Source organism: Trichechus manatus, unplaced genomic scaffold (assembly GCF_000243295.1).
Source record: "Trichechus manatus latirostris isolate Lorelei unplaced genomic scaffold, TriManLat1.0 scaffold00040, whole genome shotgun sequence".
In the NCBI taxonomy this organism is placed as follows: domain Eukaryota; kingdom Metazoa; phylum Chordata; class Mammalia; order Sirenia; family Trichechidae; genus Trichechus; species Trichechus manatus.
This window is the reverse complement of record NW_004443976.1, coordinates 16734258-16758367: the sequence shown is the minus strand read 5'-3', so window position 1 is coordinate 16758367 and position 24110 is coordinate 16734258. Positions and strand designations below refer to the sequence as shown.

The 24110-nt window shown below is 42.5% G+C and overlaps 1 protein-coding gene across 1 annotated transcript in view; it reads right to left on the bottom strand.

Moving 5' to 3' along the window:
• Positions 1 to 15331: 15331 nt before the first annotated feature.
• The window catches only part of LOC101358831 (olfactory receptor 1D2-like), an 11933-nt gene continuing 3154 nt past the window's right edge, over positions 15332 to 24110 (bottom strand). The window contains exon 2 of the mRNA XM_004376141.2: positions 15332 to 15341. Coding sequence (XP_004376198.2) covers positions 15332 to 15341 — 10 coding nt within the window. The remainder of the gene's footprint in view (positions 15342 to 24110) is intronic.

Here is a 24110-nt window from a genome sequence, read left to right as displayed (position 1 = left end):
AGGACAAATTCAGGGCGTCAGCTCCAGGAGAAGGCTTTCTCTCTCTGTCAGCCTTCTCATCAATGTTCCCCCGGACTAGGCACTTCTCTGCATGGGGACCCCGGGTCCAAAGGACACGCTCTGCTCCTGGCATTGCTTTCTTGGTGGTATGAGGTCCCCGACTTTCTGCCTGATTCTCTTTCCTTTTATTTCTTGTAAGATAAAAGGTGGTGCAGGCCACACCCCAGGGAAACTCCCTTTACATTGGATCAGGGATGTGACAATCCCACCCTAATCTTCTTTAACATAAAACTACAATCACAAAATGGAGGACAATCACACAATGCAGGGAATCATGGCCCAGCCAAATTGATACACACGTTTTTTGGGGGACATAATTCAATCCATGACAATTGCTGATGTTTAAAAATCTGGAAATTTAACATAAGATCTGAATTTTCTGGTTCTCTGGAAAATCTGATGCTGGATCCACACGTCAGGCTAAGGCTCTGAAGAAGCTACCCCTTTAGATGGGAACTAAGTGTGCCACAGTCTCCACCATTCCCTATTGTTCACACTTGGAGCATTTCACTCATTCCTGTTCTTTGCTTGGCCCCTGTAGGCATCTGAGTTTAAGACCCTTGCTATTTGTGGCTTTGTCTCCATTTTTCTTCCCCCTGCCCACTTTCTTTCCAAAATTCCTGATTCACTTCTTCAAGGGTTAGTTCATGATTAAATGCTGTCTCTTCCTATCCCTCTTTGACTCCCAAATGTTCACTCTTATGCACACTTGGCCTTACAACTTTTGGATGTAAGTTTAGTAGTCTCTTGCAGTGTGGTGAATTACTTAATATGGCCCTTTTAGCCATGCACAGTCCTGTGACTCCCACACAATGATTGGGTGAGACTATGCAAATAAGTTACTTGTGGCCCACCAAGGGGATTGGACAGCTTACTAACAATGCAAATAAGGTACATAGAAGACTTGTGTTGGTGGGACCATGCAAATAAGGTGTATGGAACTCTATCAAGGGGATTGGTCAGTTTTGCCATCCTACTAGGCTTAAAGGGAGTCAAGCCCAGAAGTGAGAAATGGACCTCACTACCATCAAGAAAGAAGAGCTGGGAGTGGAGTATACCCTTTGGACCCGAGGTCTCTGCCCTGAGAACTTCCTAGACCCAGGAGACAGAGATAGAGCTGTAACACCAGAGACAGTGAGAAGCAGCCACAGAGAAACAGCTGCAGCAGAACCAGGAAACCAGCATGAGACAGTGCAGTGGGCTTCCCAGCCCACAGAGCAAGGTGGCTGCAGTGGGCATGCTGATCCATGGAGTGAGAGAGCTGAGCACCTCCGGGCTGAAGGTTTGCTGACGGAGTGGGATTCTTCTGGGTACTTGTCGGCAGAGCTAAAGAGCTTTGTAACACTTGACCAAGCAGGGCAGAGGCCAGGCCTGAGGCGGCTTAGAGAGGAGCCTGTCCTGAGGGGGCCAAGAGGAGCCTTGCATGGCCAAGAGGAGCTGAGAGAGCTGTCCTGCACTGAAGGGAGACTTTGCCTACATAATTCCTGATCCGGATCCCAGGTTGTAGCCCGTTACTTGAGTTTTGCCATCCTGCTAGACTTCAGGGAGCCAATCCCAGAAGCGAGGGGGGGACCTCACTACCGTCAAGAAGGAAGAGCCCAGAGTAGAGCATGTCCTTTGGACCCAGATCTCCTGTGCTGAAAACCTCCTAGACCCAGGAGACAGAGCTGTGACACCAGAGATGGTTTGAGGCGGCAGCAAACAAATCGGCAGGTGCAGAACCGGGAGACTGGTGCAAGACGTCACAGTGGGCTTCCCAGTCCATAAGGCAAGGCAGTTACAGTGAGTGTGCCAACTCACAGAGTGAGAGAGCTGAGTGCCTTTGGGCTGAGGCTTACTGGTGGAGTGGGGTGCCTTTGGGCACTTATTGGCAGAACTAAAGGGCTGTAACGCTTGCCTGAGCAGGGCAGGGACCAAAGGGCTGAGAGTTTGAGGGGCTGGGGGGCTTCAGGAGAGACCTGCCTCCGGGCATGGCTGAAAAGCTGTCCTGACCGAAGAACTATATTCCAAGTCATTCCTGATCCTGAATTATAACCTATTACTTCCCTAATAAACCCCATAACTGTGACTATGGTTTGTGAGTCCTGTGTGGTCATTGCAATAAATTGTCAAGCCCAGCAGAGAAGTAGAGGGTGCTGTGGGAGGGATGGTTGGTGTCAGAATCGGTAAAAAGGTTGGCGAGAGGAAGTATGTTTGACCTCTGCCTCAAAGGAGTCATCTGTTGGCCAATGTTGATCTTGATCCTCTCTTCTCCCCCTGATGTTAGACAAGGTAAGATGCCGCCACGGTGCCGTTTTTGCATACCTATTTTTTTTTTCTTAAGAAATTTGAAGACAAGGAACAGGGCTTTAAGTATCTACCGGGGATTGGTTGTGTGATTTTGGGCAAGTTACTTAACATCCCTGGATTTGCATTTTCTTTATGTATAATCAGAAAAATGGTACACGTGGAAAGCATGAGGATGAAAGTGAATTTGTAACTGGCAAAGAGGTTAGAAAAATGCCAGGGTAATTCAAGCTCCCCTGCCAAATTTGTTGAATCCCTAACCCCTGGTACCTATGCATGTGACCTTGTTTGGAAATAGGTCAACATAAGGTCGTATGGAGTAGGGTGGCTCCTCATCCCATCCAAAGTAGTGTCTTATAAAAGAGAAAAATAGAAAGGTAGAGTTAGAGGAAGAACGGCCACGTGACGAGGGAGGCAGACACAGCTGCAAGTCAAGGAATGCCAAGGATTGCCGGGAGCCACCAGCAGCTAGGAGGGAGGCAGGGAACAGTTTCTCTCGGAGCCCACTGAAGGAGTCACCACAGCCGATACTCTGATTTGGCTTTTTAGCCTCCAGAACTGTGAGACAGTAAATTTCTGTTCTTTAAAGCCACCTACTTTGTGCTATTTTGTGACATCAGCCTTAGAAAACTAAAACAGCCCCCCCAATGTCCATTTACACCTCATGGTTGCTTCCTGAGTTCAACCCTTCTTCCCGGAAGCTGACTGGTCACTGATGCCCTGCAGCTTTTGTGGAGGATGAACATTTCCTTCCTGTGTGGGAAAGTGCTATTGGAGTCACGGGCCAGTTACTGTCCTTCCAAACCTTCAGGGCCTGCTAGGGCCCTGAACACTCACCTTTAGTCTAGGTGTCTGTGTTCAGGTATCCTCCTCTACTAGGCGGGGTAGTCCTCCAGGTTAGGGGCTTAGTCTAAGGACTCTTGAAATTCATTCCTCTACCTCAGTGTCCAACAGAGTGCCTGACACACAGTAGGTGCTCAACATATGGGGACTGAGTGAAGACCTGAGCACAGCCCTACCAGATTTGAACCACCCAGAGGTGCCTCGGAAGACAGGTCTGATGATCTGCTTACGAAAGGTCACAGCCTTGAAAACCCTACAGAGCAGTTCTACTCTGCACACATGGGGTCGCCATGGGTCGGAATCCCCTCGATAACAACTAACAATGACAACAGCATGAGAAATTGCTTACAATATAATGGTAAGTAACAAAAAGAGAAGCACAAAACTGCATACGTGTGATCCCATACTTAAAACAAAGCCTGGAAGGAAATATGGGAAATGTTAACAGTGTTTGTCTGTGAGAGGTAAAATTATCAGTGACTTTTCTTTATACTTTATATTTGTACATATTTTCCAAATTTTGTTCAGAGAATGTTATTTTTTACAGCTGAACTAATCATTCTAGTCCAAGGGGACCGTATTAAGTCATTGTATTAGAACTCATATATACACGAAAGCTGGATGATGAATAAGGAAGAAAGAAGAAGAATTGACGCCTTTGAATTGTGGTGTTGGCAAAGTGTATTGAATATACCATGGACTGCCAAAAGAGGGAACAAATCTGTCTTGGAAGAAGTACAGCCAGAATGCTCCTTAGAAGCAAGGATGGAGAGACTACGTCTCACATACTTTGGACATGTTATCAGGAGGGATTGGTCCCTGGAGAAGGACATCATGCTTGGTAAAGCAGAGGGTCAGCAAAAAAGAGGAAGACTGTCAACGAGATAGATTGACACAGTGACTGCAACAGTGGGTTCAAGCATAACAACAATTGTGAGGATGGCACAGGACAGGGCAGTATTTCATTCTGTTGTACGCAGGGTCGCTACGAGTCGGAACCGACTTGACGGCACCTAACAACAACAACATTAGAACTCATTTGGTTTCAGGTGTCAGAAACCCAATTCAAACTGGCTTAAGGAAAAGGATAACTTATTGACTCAGGAGCTGCGACAAACACAGGGGAACTCACTGAAGAGGAAGTATTGTCGGAACTAGACCTCAGGAAGCAGGCACTCCGTGATGTTAGAAGTCAGTCTGCCTTTTCTGCTGTTTCTCATCTCTGCTCCTCTCTGTGTTGGCGTTCCCCATGGCAGGGATGATGGCCTCAACAGCCCAGGCCTATAAACTTACATTCTATAATCAAGAAAGAAGAAAGGGCTACCTCTCCATCTCCAATTTAAAAAATCCCAGGGAAGAATGTAAATTGCCCAGGCTTAAATCACATGTTCATCCGTTGGACCAATCACTGTGTTCAGAAGGATGCAGTACAATGATTGGCCCAGCTAACGTCACATGCTTGCTCTTCATGGCCATAGGGGTGGGTCTTTATGATTGACAGCCTAATAGGACCACATAATCTGAGGGAAGAGTTCTCTAAAGGAAAGGGGGTGCTGTTATCAGAAGGGGAAAGAGAAAAATACCAGACAGACGGAACCCATAATTGCTGCAGTCGACCCTCCTGTTTCTGCCACCCTGTGTTCTATATTTATTATTTTTCTCAGCTTCCCGCATCTGCAGACCCTCTCTATCCTCAGATGATTGGTTAAAAAACCAAACCAAAACAAAACAAAAACATGGAAAAACAATTAGCTTATGTGCAAGTAAGTCTTCTAAGGGAATTTCTTGGAAAGTAAAAAGGGTCATGAGAAAGGGTCATATCCCCCTTCTCTGCTTTCCGGCTTCTGTATTTCATTGTGTGAGGATATGATGCTTGGAGCAGCTGCAGCCATCTTGTGACCACAAAAGCCAGAGCAAAGGAGCAAAGCCAACAAGCTGAGAATGTTCTTGTTGTTAGGTGCTGTTGAGTGGGTTCTGGCTCATAGCAACCCTGTGTACAACAGAAGGAAACACTACCCAGTCCTACGCCAGCCTCACAGTTGCTGTGTTTGAGCCCATTGTTGCCGTCACTGTGTCAATCCATCTCGTTGAGGGTCTTCTTCTTTTTCACTGACCCTTTGCTTTACCAAGCACAAGAAAAGCTGAGAGTAACAGAGTGAAAAGATGAAAAGAACTGCTTTGTTTGTTATTTATTTTTAATGGCAGTGTTGAGCCTATGAATGAACCATTCTTGAAACTGCTATAGCTAAAGACTTACTGAAATATGAAACGACATTTACCTTATTGTTTTTCTTACTTTTTTTTTTTTTTTTTTAACTTCTAAGTCCTGTTCCTCTTCCTGACCCCAGCTAAACTTTAATGGCAGGCAGAGCTATTTTCTGTACACCTCCAGAGAGCTCTGTGGTTGTTGATATGCTGCTAAAAGAGGCGATAAAACTGAAAAATCCCATCTCGACAATCTTTTTGTTTCTTTGTTCGTTTTTAAGGACAGAGACAAATATTACAGAATTTTTTCTCTTGGCATTGCTTTTGTAACACATCCTAATTTCCCTTCAGGCTCATGAATGCCTGGGGCAGGCTATGTAAAAATATTGTGTATTCAGGGAAGCAAAATAGAAAAACACTTAAATTTTTAATAAACATTTCTACTGTTACAGAGTGAAATGGAAAATGGATTATTAAACGGTTCTATTTCCTTTGTTTCCTCTTCTCTGTCTTCCTAGGATCACTGGGTTAACTAGAGCTAATATGTGTATACCGCTCTGGGCTTACAGGGAGGCAGGATTTATCAGATACAATTCCCCCGGCCCTTCTCCCTCCTTGGGAAGTCTAGATAACCTCAGGCTAGCTCTGGAAAGAGTCACTGGGTGGTGCAAATGGTTAATGGGCTTGGCTGCTAACTCAAAGGCTGGAGGATTGAGTGCATCCAGAGGCACCTAGGAAGAAAGCCCTGGTAATCTACTTCTCAAAAGTCAGCCATTGAAAACCTACAGAGCACAGTTCTACTCTGATACACATAGGGTCACCATGAGTTGGAACTGACTTGATGGTAACTGGTTTTGTCGCAAGAACCCAACTGCTATGGCCCATGCAAACATTTACCCTCTCAGCATTTGTTGTGCACTGGTTATAGGCACTGGTTATGGGAATCAGGGTTCAGTTCCAGAGAGAAAGTCTGAGACATAGTTATGACACCTAAGGAAGGTGTCTGTATTGAACCAATTTATGAGTCTTTCCAGATCGCCGAGCCCCAGATGCCTCCTGGGTCTTCAGCTGCTTGCTCAGTGGGCAGCATCTGCTGCCTTCCCACATCTCTCAACAACTTGGACCAGCTTGGCTCCTCCGAAGTGAGGGCTCGGCTCGGGCATTGCCTCCACTGCTCCCACCGAGACAAGAGCCACAGCAGCGCCAGCCCCTAGAGGCTGCTTCCACCAAGCAGTCACCAAGCCCTGGGGTGTGGAATCTGGCATCCCCTCAGGCTGCCCAAAGGGGCTGGGTTTCATAATTTGGAAGACCCAGGTGTTAAAGTCCTGTGGGGTGAAATGAGACCAAGGAGAAGGGGCCCTTTCCCCCCTACGCAGCCCCATCATTCTGAGACGTGGTTCCTTACAATCTGTCTGGAGACATCTCTGTGGCTAAGAAACCAGCTCTCAAAAAGTTTGAGCAGGTAAACTTTGCCTCAGGCTCTGTTTTTTAGGGACCCAGGGCTAAAACTACTCTCCACCAAGGGGAAAATATTTATCAGGACTCTTTCCAAGTCTGTAATTCGAGTGGTCATACTTTCAATTCTCAGAATGGTTGTAGTGGAAGGCAAGTTGGGTGCCAGCCTGGGTCTGAGACGGCTCCATCCCCTGGGTTGCACTGGGATCGGTTTCTGCGAGTCTAAGGACTGTGTCTGCCTGGCTGAGGTTGAAGTTCCAGTCCCACTTTCTTACAGGGAAAAGTAATGGCTTTCAGCCACCCAAGTTTGAGAGGGACAGGTCTGTCATGCCTTTAGAAGTCTGGAGACATGTAGAAATGTACCTACTGATTCAGCAGGTGCCCACGATGAGTCACTCTACTTCACTTGTAATTGGGCATCAGGGCGTCTGATTACTCTCCATGAAAGGTGATTCCTAGTAAATGCAGGCTGTGGGATTTGAGCCTACCTGCACACACCCTGGCGACCTACAGTTTGTTGTTGTTAGTGGCCATGAAGTTGGCCTCCAGCTCATGGTGACCCCGTGCACAGTGGAACAAATTGCTGCCCCTGTCCTGCCCCATCCCCATGATCAGTTGCAGATGGGACCATTGTGATCCATGGGGTTTTCACTGGTTGGTTTTCTAAGTAGATTGCTAGGCCATTCTTCCTAATCCATCTAAGTCTGGAAGCTCTGCTGAAACCTGATGAGCATCATAGCAATATGGAACCTCCACTGACAGACGGTTGCTGGCTGTGCATGAGGTGCATTGGCTGGGAATTGAGCCTGGGTCTCCTGCATGGAAGACAAGAATTCTACCACTGAAACACCAATGTCGCCATCATTACAGTTTAGTGAAGCCTCATTATGTTGATCCTAGCAGAACTTCATTCATAAGGTGACTTGAAGCACTTACTGTTGGAGATCAAAGACCACCTCCTTCAGTATAGATTACACCTCAACATAAAGAAAATAAAAATCCCCACAACTGGACCAACAAGCAACATCATGATAAATGGAGAAAAGATTGAAGGATTTCATTTGACTTGGATCCACTATCAACGCCCATGGAAGCAGTAGTCAAGAAATCAAACAATGTATTGCATTGGGCAAATCAGCTGCAAAGGACCTCTTTAAAGTGTTGAAAAGCAAAGATGTCACTTTGCGGACTAAGGTGCGAATGCTGGACAACAAATAAGAAAGACCGAAGAAGAATTGAAGCCTTTGAATTATGGTATTGGTGAAGAATATAGAATATACTGTGGGCTGCCAGAAGAATAAATAAATCTGTCTTGGAAGAAGTACAGCCAGAATGCTTCTTAGAAGCAAGGATGGCAAGACTTTGTCTCACATACTTTGGACATGTTATCAGGAGGGACCAGTTCCTTGAGAAGGACATCATGCTTGGTAAGTAGAGGATCGGTGAAAAAGAGGAAGATCCTCAAGAGATGGATTGACACCGTGGCTGCAACAGGCTCAAACATAGCAATGACTGAGGATGGCACAGAGCCAGGCAGTGTTTTGTTCTGTTGTACATAGGATCACTATGAGTTGAAACCAGCTTGATGGCACCTATCAAAAACAAAGCAGATCCTGAAAAAATTAACCAAACCTGACTTTAAAAGATTTCTATAGACAAAACTACGGAACGATCGTTGATTGGAAAGCTCTTCAGGAAGGGGGAGCAGCTACCTCCCACTGGTCTGGCTGAGGGCTCCCATGGCACCAGTATAATTCTATTGATGTATAAAATTCCAGTGTGTGGGAGTGGGAGGTAAGGAGTCCAGGTCCCTGGGGTGGTGGACATAGCAGAGACCCGGGGCAGGAAACCATCTTTTCAAGATCCTAAGGAGTTGGCATAGGGAAGAGACGCCCTGGGACCTTGACTAGGATTCAGGGGAGCAAGACCCTTACCCTTCAAATAGCAGAAGGATGACCTACTCCTCCACTCAGTCTGAGGATGAGTGATGGGGACCTGTCACAAGTGATGGGGGCCTATCACAGAAGAAGACTTGGCAAAGCCATCCCTTTCTGCTCTTTGTGTTACTTTTTTGGAAACCCCATGTGGGGCAAGGGTCAGGCCTCTGTCCAGGCAGTGGGTATAAGAGTGAGTGGACTGCTCCTCTCTCCCCATTGTCTTGGCCTGGTGGAGAAGATCCCTTAGAGCCCTCTGTGGTTAGGTATGTGGGTGCCTCATGAAGAGGTACATTCTGGATGGTACCTCCCTCCTGTCACAGCCATTTGCTCAAGGGACAATGGAGGCAGGGAGGGTGAGGGTTTCGTGTGGTCACCTGGGGGAATAGGCTAGTGGAGGTTTCCTTGCCTCCTGTTACCTGCTGCAGTGGTCAGGGAAGAAGCCTCTCCTCGAGCTTCTGATCCAGGCACCTAGTGTGGTCTGCGTCCAAGAATTAAAGGGGATGGTGGTGGTGGGGGTGTGTGTGTGTACCTGTGTGTATTGGGTGAGGCTGGGGAAGACAGTTAATGAACTTTAAGCTAGGGAGTGTGGAAGGGAGGGGCAGTGACTGGGGAGGGGACTTTTGGTCTATTTTTTCAGGCAGGGATGATACCTGTTGGAAGCATCAGAGTCTGGAGTGACCTTGTAGAAGGTCGTCCTCAACTTCAGGCCAGCCCCCTCCACTCTCTGAGCAAGATAGTGCTTCCATCTGGGGAGGTCTTCTCTGGCAGTTCGGCTTTAAACAAACAAAAAACTAGTTATCCTCACGTCAGCTCCAACTCACGGCGACCCCATGTGTGTCAGAGTAGAGCTGTGCTCCATTGTTGCTGTTGTTAAGTGCTGTTGAGTTGATTTTAACTCATAGCGAGCCTATAGGACACAGTAGAACTGCCCCATAGGGTTTCCAGGGAGTGGCTGGTGGATTCAAACTGCCAACATTTTGGTTAGCAGCCAAGCTCTTAACCACTGCGCCACCACGTTTCCAAATGCTGATTTTTCACAAATAGCTCGCCAGGCCTTTTTTCCCAAGGTGCCTCTGGGTGGACTCAAACCTCCAACCTTTCAGTTAGCAGCTGAGCATGTTAATTGTTTGCACCACCTAAGGAATCCATTTAGTTTTAGGGTGCATAAAAATCACCTGGAGAGAGTGTTAAAATGCAGATTCCAAGGCACCACCCCAGAGACTAGAATTCAGTTGATCTGCGTGGGGCCCAGAAATCTGCATTTTAATAAGCACATGAGGGATTCTGATGCAGTCTTTCACTTTGGGAAGCATTGATCCTGTCTACAGTCCCTGTATGAGTGTCTCACCTGTTACCATAATCTTGGCCTCCGTGAGAGAGGGGCAGGGCCCAGCAAGGGTGCTAAGGGCTTGAGAGATGCCAGTTCCCCACCAAGGGAGGTGTCATCATCATTGTCACAAACGTAGGAGAATATCTGTCCCAGCAAGACATAGGATCTTCCAGGAAAATGAAGTGGAATTGCTGGAGAAAACCAAATACAGAAATACACACAAAATGTAAAGTTTGTAAGGAGTGGTTTAAGATGAAGAAGGATTATGACTGCATGAATGACAAGGGCATGTTGTCATAGAAACAGTGAAGAAAAGATGAGCGCCATGTGTGAAACGTTGGAATTGGGTGAAAAGAAAAATCAGATACTGAAAGAATTGAAAATTAAAAGAAAAAATACAGCTGGAACCTGTATCTCCAAACCAAAACAAATGATTGGATGAGCAGTGTGATGTGACACTCCCAAATGCCTACTGACAATCTAGGGACAAACCATAACTTCTCGAAAGAGCTGATGCTAACTCCCGTGGGTGAAGTGTTCCTTATCGCTAATGATGTTAAAAGCATAATAATCTAGTTAGCTACAGCAGATAAACCAAAGAATATGGCTGAGGAATTGACTCCATCAAGTGGAATAATGACAGCCAATATAGAAGAGCTACTAAAACCAAGTTGCAACATAACAGCTCTACATGAAAACATTATAAAAATGAATGATTAGCCAGACACAGGCAAGACTGTAATATGGAAAGGTGCAGATGCTTTATGAGAAAGATGGTACAAAGCTTGCTCGAATATTGGATCCGAGGATTTTTACTAATCCCCTCGCAAGGCATTACATTAAAAAAATATTAAATCTAAGACTAACAAGGAAGTCTTCATAGCCTTGCTCTAAAATATGAATTGCTAGGCTTTACAGGGACTTATCAGCAATAAGGAATCTGAGGAAAAGTTCAGGGAAAATGAACTATGAGATCCAAATGAAATCCAGATGTGTCACTTAAAGTAAAATAGTGAATATAATGGAAAAGGATTTTAACATTTTTAATTATAGAATTTTCCACTAAAGAAGAGTTTCCAAAAACCAGAACATAAAACTCTAGCAGCTACAAACAACTGTAACTTATTACAGGAGGTGCCTGGGTGGCGCAAATGGTTTGCACTCATCTACTAACCAAAAGATTGGTGGTTCGAACCTACCTAATGGCACCACAGAAGAAAGACCTGGCAATCTGCTTCCCTAACGATTACAACTAAGAAAACCCTGTGGAGCTCAGATCTCTGTAACACATGGAGTCACCATGAGTTGGAATCAACTTGACAGCAATGGGTTTAATTTGGTTTAACCTATTACAAGGACTTGGCTCTTATAAGATTATGATCTTAGATTTTAATTCAGTGCCTTATTACTGCCAAACTGTATTGATTAGGATTACTTTGTTGCAGGGAGTGAAGCTAGTTCAAGCTAGTTTAAGCAAAAAACAGCTGGGGGCATTTATTAAAAAGTTACAGAGGTGTTTCCTATAACCAAAGGAGAGGAGTAAAGCTGGGCCACAGTAAGGACAGGAATCCTTATCAGGCCTCTTGCCTGTCTTTTGCCTCTGCTTTCTGCTTCTCTCGGTGCTTCTTTGATTTCTTTTTATTTCTATTGGATTGTTGGCCCTTTCCTTACTGCTTTGTGATAGTTTTATGTCTAGATTTATTCTCTCCTTGAAGACCAGCTAAGCTGGTTATTGATGTATTATCTTTCAGCTTGAAATTCACCCTTAATTGCCTAGTCTGGGAAATGAATCTGGGCCCTGTTATTTGCTCTGCCAGCTGGCACAATGTTAAGTTTTGCCAGTAGAGGGTGTAGGAGAGACACTGCAGGAGGAAAAGATTTTGTTTCCTGGTTCTCTTGTGCTCACTTAGCAGGCAGGCTCTTGCAGCTCACTTGGCAGGCTCTTAAAGTGCATGCAGCTTCTCCAAGTCTGGCTCCTGTAGCACAAAAGCCTCCAGCACTAAACTCCTGTAGTGTGCACAGCTTCTCTAGCACCCAGCTCTTGCAGTGCAGGGCAGCCAGCAGCACCCAGTGGCCAACAGCTTCTCCCAGCACAGCTCACAGCCAAAGTGGTTTTGTGGTAGAGTGCCTCATATTAGATACCTCCCAATGAACAGCTTTCCCTGGCACCCTAGAGCATGAATTTCTAGCAAGTTCCATTGCTGTTGCACCACAGTAATGTCTCTTCCTTCTAGTGACCCAAGGCCAACCTGATCTTAGTCCTGGAGGAGCCTCTTCCTTGGGTAATGGCTGCTTCTTATTTCTGCTATTTCTATATTCTTTATAGTTCACTTCTTACTAGATATTCCTTCATTACCTAATCCCCTGTTATAGTTAATAATTCTTTCCCCCCCCTCTAAATTTTATTTATTTTGTTGTTGAACATATACGCAGCAAAGCATACATCAATTCAATAGTTTCTACAAGTACAATTTAGTGACATTGGTTACTTTCTCTGAGTTGTGCAACAATTCTCACCCTCCTTTTCTTTCTTTTTTTTTTATTGTGCTTTAGAAGAGGGTTTACAGAGCAAATTAGTTTCTCATTAAACAATTAATACACATATTGTTTTGTGACATTGGTTGCCAACCCCATGACGTGTCAACACTCCCCCTTTCTCGACCTTGGGTTCTCTGTTACCAGCTTTCCCGTCCCCTCCTGCCTTCTTGTCCTTGCCCCTGGGCTGGTGTGCCCATTTGGTCTCATTTTGTTTTATGGGCCTGTCTTATCTTTGGCTGAAGGGTGAATTTCAGGAGCGAAGTTCTATTTCTCACAATCTAGTAGGCTAGAAGTCCAAATTCAGGGCATCAGCTCCAAGGGAAGGCTTTCTCTCTCTGTCGGTTCTGGAGGAAGGTCCTTCTTGTCAGTCTTCCCCTGGACTAGGAGCTTCTTTGCACAGGAACCCTGGGTCCAAAGGACGTGCTCTGCTTCTAGTGCTTCTTTCTTGGTGGTATGAGGCCCCCCTGTCCTCCAGGGACTTGTCCCTCCTGATATCATGTCCAAAGTATGTGAGATGAAGTCTCACCATCCTTGCTTCCAAGGAGCATTCTGGCTGTACTTCTTCCAAGACAGATTTGTTCCTTCTTTTGGCAGTCCATGGTATATTCAATATTCTTTGCCAACACCGTAATTCAAAGGTGTCAATTCTTCTGTCTTCGTTATTCATTGTCCAGCTTTCACATGCATATGAGGTGATTGAAAACACCATGGCTTGGAACAGGCGCACCCTAAAGTGACATTTTTGTTTTTTAAAACTTTAAAGAGGTCTTTTACAGCAGATTTGCCTAATGCAGTGCTGCTTCCATGGGCGTTGATTGTGGATCCAAACAAAATGAAATTCTTGACAACCTCAATCTTTTCTCCATTTATCATGATGTTGTTTATTGGTCGAGTTGTTAGGATTTTTGTTTTCTTTATATTCAGGCTTTGTATTTCTTTATTCAGTCCATACTGAAGGCTCTAGTCTTTGATCTTCATCAATAAGTGCTTCAAGTTCTCTTCACCTTCAGCAAGCAAGATTGTGTCATCTGTATAATGCGGGTTGTTAATGATTCTTCCTCCAATCCTGATGCCCCATTCTTCTTCATATAGTCCAGCTTCTCAGATTGTTTGCTCAGCATACAGACTGAGTAAGTATGGTGAAAGGACACAACACTGACACAAACCTTTCCTGACTTTAAACCCTTGTTGTGTTTGAACGACTGCCTCTTGGTCTATGTACACGTTCCTCATGAGCACAATTAAGTGTTCTGGAATTCCCATTCTTTGCAATATTACCCACAATTTGTTATGATCCACACAGTTGAATGCCTTTGCATAGTCAATAAAACACAGGTAAACAGCAGCTATCTGACATTAGCAGTGATATCCGTCGTTCCGTGTCCTCTTCTGAATACAGCTTGAATTTCTGGTAGTTCCTGTCAATGTACCGCAGCAACTGCTTTTGAATGATCTTCAGCAAAATTTTACTTGAGTGTAATATTAATGATATTGTTTGATAATTTCCACATTTTGTTGGATCACCTTTCTTTGGAATGGGCACAAATATGGATCTCTTCCAGTTGATAGTCCAGGTAGTTATCTTCCAAATTTCTTCACATAGATGAGTGAGCACTTCCAGTGTTGCATCCATTTGTTGAAACTTCTCATCTGGTATTCCATCAATTCCTGGAGGCTTTTTTTTCACCAATGTCTTCCTTCAGTACCATTGGTTCTTGATCATATGCTACTTCCTGAAATGACTGAACTTCAACCAATTCTTTTTGGCACAGTGACTCTGTGTATTCCATCTTCTTCTGATGCGTCCTGCATTGTTTAATATTTTCCCCATAGAATCCTTCAATATTGCAACTTGAGATTTTTTTCTTCAGTTCTTTCAGCTTGAGAAATGTCGAGCATGTGCTTTCCGTTTGGTTTTCTAGCTCCAGGTCTTTGCACATTTCATTATAATGCTTTACTTTGTCTTCTCAAGCTGCCCTTTGAAATCCTCTGTTCAGCTCTTTTACTTCATCATTTCTTCCCTTCACTTTAGCTACTTGACGTTCAAGAGCAAGTTTCAGAGTCTCTTCTGACATCCATTTTGGTCTTTTCTTTCTTTCCTGTCTTCTTAATGCCCTTTTGCTTTCTTCATGTATGACATCCTTGATACCATTCCACAACTTGTCTGGTCTTCGGGCATTAGTGTTCAATGCTTCAAATCTATTCTTGAGATGGTTTCTAAATTCAGGTGGGACATACTCAAGGTCATATTTTTGGCTCTTGTGGACTTGTTCTAATTTTCTTCAGCTTTAACTTGAACTTGCCTATAAGCAATTGATTGTCTGTTCTGAAGCCCCTGGCCTTGTTCTGACTGATGATATTGATGTTTTCCATCATCTCTTTCCACAGATGTAGTGGATCTAATTCCTGTGTATTCCATCTGGTGAAGTCCACGTGTATAGTTGCCATTTATGTTGTTGAAAAAAGTTATTTGCAATGAAGAATTCATTGGTCTTGCAAAAATTTTATCATGTGATCTCTGGCATCGTTTCTATCATCAAGGACGTATTTTCCAACTACTGATGCTTCTTCTTTGTTTCCAACTTTCACATTCCAATCAACAGTAATTATCAATGCATCTTGATTTCATGTTCAATCAATTTCAGACTGCAGAAGTTGGTAAAAATCTTCAGTTTCTTCATTTTGGCCTTAGTGGTTGGTGTGTAAATTTAAATAATAGAAGTATTAACTGATCTTCCTAGTAAGCATATGGATAGTATCCCATCACTGACAGCGTTGTACTTCAGGATAGGTCTTGAAATGTTCTTTTTGACAATGAATGCAACACCATTCCTCTTCAATTTGTCATTTTGGGCACAGTAGGCCATATGATTGTCTGATTTAAAATGGCCAATACCAGTCCATTTCCGGTCACTAATGTCTAGAATATAGAAGTTTATGGGTTCCATTTCATTTTTAGATGATTTCCAATTTTCCTAGGTTCATACTTTGTACATTTCATGTTACTATCATTAATGGACGTTTGCAGCTGTTTCTTTTCATTTTGAGTCATTCCCCATCAGCAGTTGAAGGTCCTGAAAGCTTGACTCCATCCATGTCATTAATGTCTACTCTATTTTTAGAAGGCAGCTCGTCCAACCTGAGGGGCTCATCTTCCGGCACTATATCAGTCAATATCGCAGTCAGCTACTATTCATAAGGTTTTCACTAACTTTTTTCAGAAATAGACCTCCAGGTCCTTCTTCCTAATCTGTCTTAGTCTGAAAGCTCAACTGAAACCTATCCGCCATGGGTGACCCTGCTGGTATTTGAATACAGGTGGCATAGCTTCCAGCATTACAGCAATACGCAAGCCACCACAGTACGACAAACTGACAGATGGCTGGGGCTTTCCCATATACATAGTCTCATTTCTTTCCTTATGTTCCACTGAGTCTACTTTTTCCCTGACACTGAATCTACTGTTATCCTTTATCTTTTTGCTCCAATTTGGCCTGGTTGCTTTCTAGGCCTACAGTGCTGCCATTATCCTGGAACTTTTTCCCCCCCTGCTCTCCTGGGTTGTATCTGATTTTCTGGATCTCATGAACTCCTTGTCCTTTAATCACTCCCTGTTTGCTGGGGTTGGTCTCCTGGTAGCTTCTTAAAAAAGGATGGGAGACAAACTTTCCTAGTCTTTTCAAATCTCTATTCTGCCCTTACACTAGATTACAATTCATCTGGAAATTCTGGGCTGAGAATATATATTTCTACAGAATTTTGAAGATATTGCTCCCCTTCTGGAATCCAGTATAGCATTCTAATTCTTGAGCTTTTGTAGTTGATTGTTTTTCTTTTCTGGAAGCTTTTATGATCTCCGTATAAGGTCTTATAGTTTGGTCCGCCTCTCCAAAACAGTAAATGAAAGCGGTGAGGGAAGAGGTATTTCTTTTCATCTTGTCAACAGGAATTCTTCTGGTGTTTCAGATACTGTGAGATTTGCTGTGGTTTTCTGAGTATAAACATTTCTATTAATTCCTAGTTTACTTAGAATTTCATTTGTTCTTTAAAATCAGTAGGAGGTACTAAATTTTATCAAATGTCTTTTAGTCATCTGTCAGTATGATAGATCATGTCATTTATTCCTGTACTTAATTTGCTAGTATTTCATGTAGAATCCTTGCATCAGCATGCCTTCACAGGTGGGAGAGCCCGGGCGGTGGGAGAGAAGGACTTAGTTTTATAAAAGGGTGGAAGGGCGGGAGGCTGTTTCGCTCCTTAGTAGGTGGGGAAGGTTGGGTAGCGCTACCGTGGTTGGTGTAGCGGCTTTTCTGAGTGTGTGTGGTAAATATATAAGTAACAAAACATTTGCCATTTCGCCAACCTTCATATGCACAGTTTAGTGACATTAATTATGTTCACCAGGTAGATTTTAATCTTAAATTACTCAGTACGACGCTAGAGACGCTCTAAGTCCCCGCCGGGCCGCCACTGGATGCCTCACGAAACCTGCAGAGCAGGAGAGCGACACTCAGTGGCACTCCGAGAAAGGGTAATTTGATCGCAGACCTTTCTGGGCTTTTCATCGGCTGATTCCGCAGGAGTCCCGCCTTTCCGCTCTTCCTATTGGCTGTCCGCCCAGGGTGGGCGTGCGTTCGGCCAGCCGGTCCAAGGCCGGTGCACTGGATCTTGAACCCACCGAGTGGCCGGGCTTTAAGAGGTAGGACCAACTAGGGCATCCGGCTGGCTGCTGCCCCGCGCCCACTGTTGTCCCTTTGGGGTGACCAGGTTCCCCATAGCTCTTGAACCGACTTCCGTTTTGGTGTCCGATACACTGCAGACGGCTGGAAGCTTTCTCCACCACTGCTGTTTGCCTCAGTCCCATGGGTGAGGAATGAAGGAAGTTCATCCACAGAGACGCCTGGTCCTGGGGAGGGATTAGGAAGATTCAGCAGCGTTGCCCGCAGTAGAAAACGGCGGGAGGCGGGGAAGTGGTGTCTTTCCTTCCATCCTGCTCTGGATGCTCTGCCAGGGGCCGAACGGAGTCTGGGGTAGAGTCCTGGATGGAGAGGGAGAGGACCCCTGTGGTCAGCCCTCCTCTCTCCCCAGGAGCTGGGTGGGCGGGAGTCAGTCCCAGCCGGTATCTCTCAGCTGTTGGTTACGAGACTTTAGAGACCCTCTTAAGGCTCTTAGTATTGGAGGCCTAAAAACAAAACAAACAAACAAAAATGACCAGTTTTCTTCCAGTGGATTCTGACTTATGGCGACTTCAAGTGTTTCAGAGTAGTTTTTAATGGCTGTGACCTTTCGGAAGTAGATTGCCAGGCCTTTCTTCTGAGGCACCTCGGTGAATTCCAACTGCTAACCTTTAGGTTAGTATCCCAGAGTTTAACCGTTTGGGGGCCTAACTCCACGAAATGTCAAACTCATTAATAAGCATCTACACTTCATAGTAAACATAATTGGTAGTTGACTCTCAAAGGCTTGAGCTGTTGACAAGTTGATGTGCTAGTTTTTGAAACCATTTAAATAAATATTTAGTAATTTCAATTTTATTTTAGTATTTTGGAGCCAAGAATACATATTTTTTCAGAACACGACATTTTACTGATTCTTGGAAAGCTCGTAAGCCCAAGATCGGTAACCTGTAATGGTTAGTGGATAAAACTGTAGCTCCTCCACTCCTTCCAACATGCATGTGGTACATACACATGCAAACTCACTCACTTTGGGTTTTCATGGAGTTGCTGCGTCCTGATTCATGGAGAAGGGCAATGGTTACTTATACACCTGGGAGAGGCTGGCCCCACCTCCCTGCAGAGGCCCAGAGCTGGGTCTTGTTGAGTGTTCATATGTAGCTAAAAGGCTGAAGACACACCAGAATGGAAACAGTGGAAAGCCTTGCCAAACAATAAAACCGAAGATAGAAGATATTCTATAAGCTAGCCCAGGACTGGTACTGGGTGCTGAGGCAGGGTCCAGTCACATGGGCCTGAGCCGAAAGTGAGGGTGAAGACAAAGTGGTCAGTGGCACATGGCAAGCTGGTGAAAGCTACTCCAGCTGCCTTACTAGCTTCATGTCTGTATCACTGATCTGTTGTCTCACTGTGAACCACAATGATTACACAGGGCCTTATGGCTGTGTCTAGGTAATTAAGTGCAATTTATCCCATGACGTCATATGTGGACATGGAGAGGAACACATTGCTGGACCAGAAAAGCTATGGAGGAAAAGATGTGAAAGGATATACATCAAAACTGTTAACAGTGGTTACTCCTGGGATATCAAAGTGAACATGGGGGATGAAGGGTAGAGACTTATTTTTTTATTTTACCATCTTCACATTTTTAAAATTGTGGTACAGTTCAGTGACATTAAATATCTTCACTACGTTGCTCAACCATCACCATTAAATTTTTCTGAATTTTTCCATCACCTTTAACAGAAGCTCAGTGTCCTGTAAGTATTGTGTCTTCCTTCCCCCTCCCTCCGACCTGCCCCTGGTAACCACTAATAAACTTTGATCTCTATACACTTGCTTATTCTATATATTTCCTATAAGTGGGATCATACAATATTCACCCTTTTGTGACTGACCTCTTTCACTCAGCATAATGTTTTTTAAGATTTATCCATGTTGTAGCATGTATCAGAGGTTCATTTCTCTTTTTGACTGAGTAATATTCCATTGCATGTGTGTATTACATTTTATGTATTCATTCATCTGTTGATGGGTATTTAAGTTGTTTCCACCTTTGGCTATTGTGAACAGTGTTGCAATGAACACTGGTTAAAGTATCTGTTTGTGTTCCTGCTTTCAGTCTTTTTGGGTATATATCTAGGAGTGGAATTGCTGGACCATATGGTGATTCTATGTTTACTTTTGGAGGAACCGTATTTCACTTTTCACAATATAGATATATATTTTGGAAAATGTAATATATATACATGGAAAAAGTACAGACCCATAAATGAGTAATTTACGAAAAGTAACTCTAACCCCTACTCTGGTGTCCTCATTCTCATCTCCAGAGGAAACTTTCTAAGTTTCTTGAGTATCCTTTACAACATTATCTACATAAATAAGGCATTTATGTATACAGAAGTCTCACTTTTTACTTTCTGCATGTCAACATTGCTTGTATTTTTTTTTGCAAGCAAACAAATTTAAAAAGTCAATTAAAATATGACTGAATGGGGACTTCATACGTAATGTTTTGGATTAATTTGGAAGAAGTTTTGATATTTATTTTCCAATCAAATGGCATATTAAGTATCAGTGCTTGGGGTGCTCAGAATATGCACATCTAGTTGTTCTTTTGAGAGTTGAGGTCTGCAGTCTATTTGCGTGTGTGTGTGTCACTGTTAGGTCGAGAAGATGCTTTTGGCCTGAGGTAAGTGGATAGGATGTCAGACCATGGAAGGACTGCAACCTGGGAAGTGTGCCCTATGGCTTGGAATGAGAGAAAAAGGCTTGTGCTCCATTTAAAATTCCAAAAAGTTAGAGATCTTGCAAATGAAAAATATAATTGTTAAAATGAAAAATATATATATATACATGTATATATAGTCCAAGCAGCAGAATGGACCTAGCTGAAAAGTAGAGTAGGAGCTGAAAGATCAGGCTGATGATTTTCCCCAAGTCCTGGCACACTGGGATAAAGAGATGTGAAGTATGAAAGGTTCTAGGACAGATGGTTCACTTCTAGCTCTGACCCTGGGTCTGAAGGTAGAAACTTTTCAGACTCTGTTTATGAATTTAGCTAAAAATAACTACAAATCTGTACTCCAACCATTAGTGCACGAAAGTGGCTTTTTATCTAAGCCCTCACTGACACTGGGCATTATCATCTTCTTTTTTTAAAAAACTCCCCTTTCCTCCCTCCTCCCAGCCCCTGGTAACCACTAATCTTCTTTTGTCTCAATGGATTCACCTATTCTAGATATTCATATCACCGTTTCATTTAAGTGGGACCATACAATATTTGTTCTTTTGTATCTGACATTTCACTGAGCATAATGTTTTCAAAGTTCATCTATGTCATAGCATATACCAGAACTTTATTTCTCTTTATGGCTGAATAATACCTTTGTGTGTATATACCGTATTTTGTTTATCCATTCATCATTGTGGGCACTTGAGTTGTTTTCACTGGTGGTAATTTCTTAAAAGTTGGTAGCAATGTGGAGTCTGAGAGCATATCAGTGAACTTTTTATCCTCTCTGACATTAAAATCTATTGACCTAACTTGCATTTTGAATTGATCTTTTACCCATGTGCAACTTTGTCACATAATGCATTGGTCATTTGGAAAACATTGGTTCACTGAGTTATATGGATCTTCCAGATGTTGATACATTTCAGTATATAATCTTGCATATCTCTATCTATTTATTGATCTATTGATCTATCTATCATCATCTATCCATCTATTGATCTATCTACTTATTTATGTGTCACTACTGATCTCATAAGAAAAGTCTTAAAGTATTGAGAAGCTGTCAAGCTCACCATAGCAGATACAAATTTTCCAAAATTCTAATAATTTGCTTGAAAGCTCAAATATTATTACTGGAGACATAAACTATCAGTTGTTTTCCTTATAGTGACAAGCTAAGTTCATTTTTGAGAAAATATCTGCCAGATACTCAAGTCTGAATAACCATAGTTTATCAGTCAGTTGTTCTTTTCAAATAAAAATGGTGTTCCACAAAGGGCCTAGTTCAGCTCAGACTCAATTACACAAGTATTTCCTCTCAAGACAACCGTTGTACTTTGTGATATAGAAGTGCTTTATTTTGCACTTCCCATTTTATTACACAGAATATTAAAAAGATAATACTCAAGAGTTGAGATTTAATAAAATAATTTTACTGCTTTATCAAGGACATTATTTGTTTAGAATTTAACTGGTGTTTTCTCCAAATCTATAGATATAACCATATTTTTTTCTTTCGATCTGTCAATATAGTGAAAAACATTTATGAATAAAAAATACTAAATTATATTTACATACCTGTGATAAATCCAAATTGGTCATCATGTATTATTATTAGAAGACTCTGTTGGATTCAGTTTACTATTATTTTATTTAGGATTTCTATACTTATAGTCTTAAGTGAAATTAACCCCTGAACATTTCATTTCTTGCATTTTTTTTTTTTTTTTTTTTGCTTTGGTTTGACTTTTATCAACCCATAGAATGAATTGGGAAGTTTTATTTCTTTTTCTATTCTCTGGAACAATTGTAAGAAAATTAGATGATCCATAACTTGCTGAAACTAGCCTGTAAAACCATGAGCATCTGATAAATATATATATATTTTTATTTGGGAATATCTTTAACCGCTGCTTCAATTCTTCTGATAGTTATAGGACTACTCAATGTTTTCATTTCTTCTTGAGTCAGCTCTGGCAAGTCACATTTTTCCAGGGATTCATTCATTTTGTTGAAATGTTAAAATTTGTTGGCATATTGATGTTGGTATTCTCTTATAATCATTCTAATCTTGATTTTGTCTCTCTTTTTTTCTTCATTGTAGTGTTTGTTTTTGTCTTCTCTCTTCTTCCTTTGATCAACCTTTCAGATGTTTTTCCACTTTATTATTTTTTCTTATTATATTTTCTATTTCATTGATTTCTACTCCCAATTCCTTTGTCTCCTTTCTTCTATTTTCCCTGAAGTCATTTCATTGTTTATTTGTTCCAGAGTTCTAAGATGGATATTTAGCTCAAAAAACATTACACTTTCTTTCTTTCTAATGTAATTACTTAACACTGTAATTTCCCTCAAAGCACCATGCTTGCCATATCTACAAGTTTTGACATGCAGTGTCTTTATTATCACCCAGTTCTAGATATTTCCATTTTGATTTTTTTTTCTGACCTTGAGTTATCTAGTAGCATGCTTCCAAATGTCCAAACATTTGGGGGCTCTCCATTCACCTTTCTGTTATTAACTCCCAAACCAATTGGCCAGTTGTGATCAGAGACTATACTATGCTTAGGCCATATATTCCTTGAAATTTGTTGAGATGTTCTTTATGGCCCAGTATATGATTCATTTCTACAAATGTTCAATGTGTGCTGGAGAATAATATTCACTTTTTGATTGTAGGATGCAGAACTCTGCATAAGTCTAGATCAAATCTGTCAACCATGCTGTTTAAATCCTCCACAGTTGCACCAACCCTCTGTCCACCTGATTCACCAATAGTCAAGAGAGGGCTGGTGGTGATCCTGTCAATTTCTCCTTTTGATTATGCCAAAGTTACTTAATATATTTTGAGACTACTTTTTTAGGTGCATACAAACTTAAAATTGCTTTATTTTAGTGACTTAAGTAGTGACCAGGCATACCCATGCTTTTGGGGACTGAAGTTATATAGTTTGGGGGTCCCATGTAAGAAAAAAGAAAAACATATTACAAAGAAAAAATTAAGTAAGGGCCTTGGAGGCTCCTGGGTGGTGTAAATGTTTTGCACTGTACTACTAATCTAAAAGTTGATGGTTTGAACACTTTTGGGGACACTGGAAGAAAGGCCTGGCAATCTGCTTCTGTAAAGATTACAGCCAAGAAAACTCTATGGAACAGTTCTACCCTGTAACACATGCAGTTGCCCTGACTTGGAATTGACTCTATGGCAATGGTTTTTTTTTTTAAGGGCCTTGGAAGGGGCCCCTGCAAAAAAGGGATAAACTTCATTTGACTCACAATGTCTTGGAAAATTTCATATTTTGCCTTGGGTAGAAACACCCTCAATTCTTTTTTTTTTTTTTAATTGTGCTTTATATGAAAGTTTACAGAACAAATAGTTTCTCATTAAACAGTCAGTACACATGTTGTTTTATGACATTGGTTAACAACCCCATGACATGTCAACACTCTCCCTTCTCAACCTAGGAAGACCTTTTTTTTGGGCAGGGGAATGTACATAGCCAAAGTTACACCATTTTGAAAGTTTCTACATGTACAATTCAGTGACATCGATTACATTCTTCCAGTTGTGCTGCTATTCTCAATAATATTTTCCAAATTATTCCATCACCGTTATCTTCAACTCTGCCCCTGAGGCTTCCCATCAAACCTTTTGAGTTGCTGTTGTCAATTTGATCTCACGTAGATGATTCTTTTCTTTTTTGTACCTTAGATGAAGGTTTACAGAACAAATAGTTTCTCATTAAACAGTTAGTACACATATTGCCCTATGACAATGGTTAACAACCTCACTGCATGTCAACATTGTCCCTTCTCAAACTTGGGTTCCCTATTACCAGCTTTCTTGTCCTCTCCTGCCTTCTAGTCCTTGTCCCTGGACTGCTGTACCTCATTAGTCCCATTTTGTTTTATGAGGCTGTCCAATCCCCGACTGAATGGTGAACCTCAGGAGTGACTTCACCACTGAGCTAAAAGGGTGTCCAGGGGCCATACTCTCGGGGTTTCTCCAGTCTGGTCTTTTTGTGTGAGTTAGAATT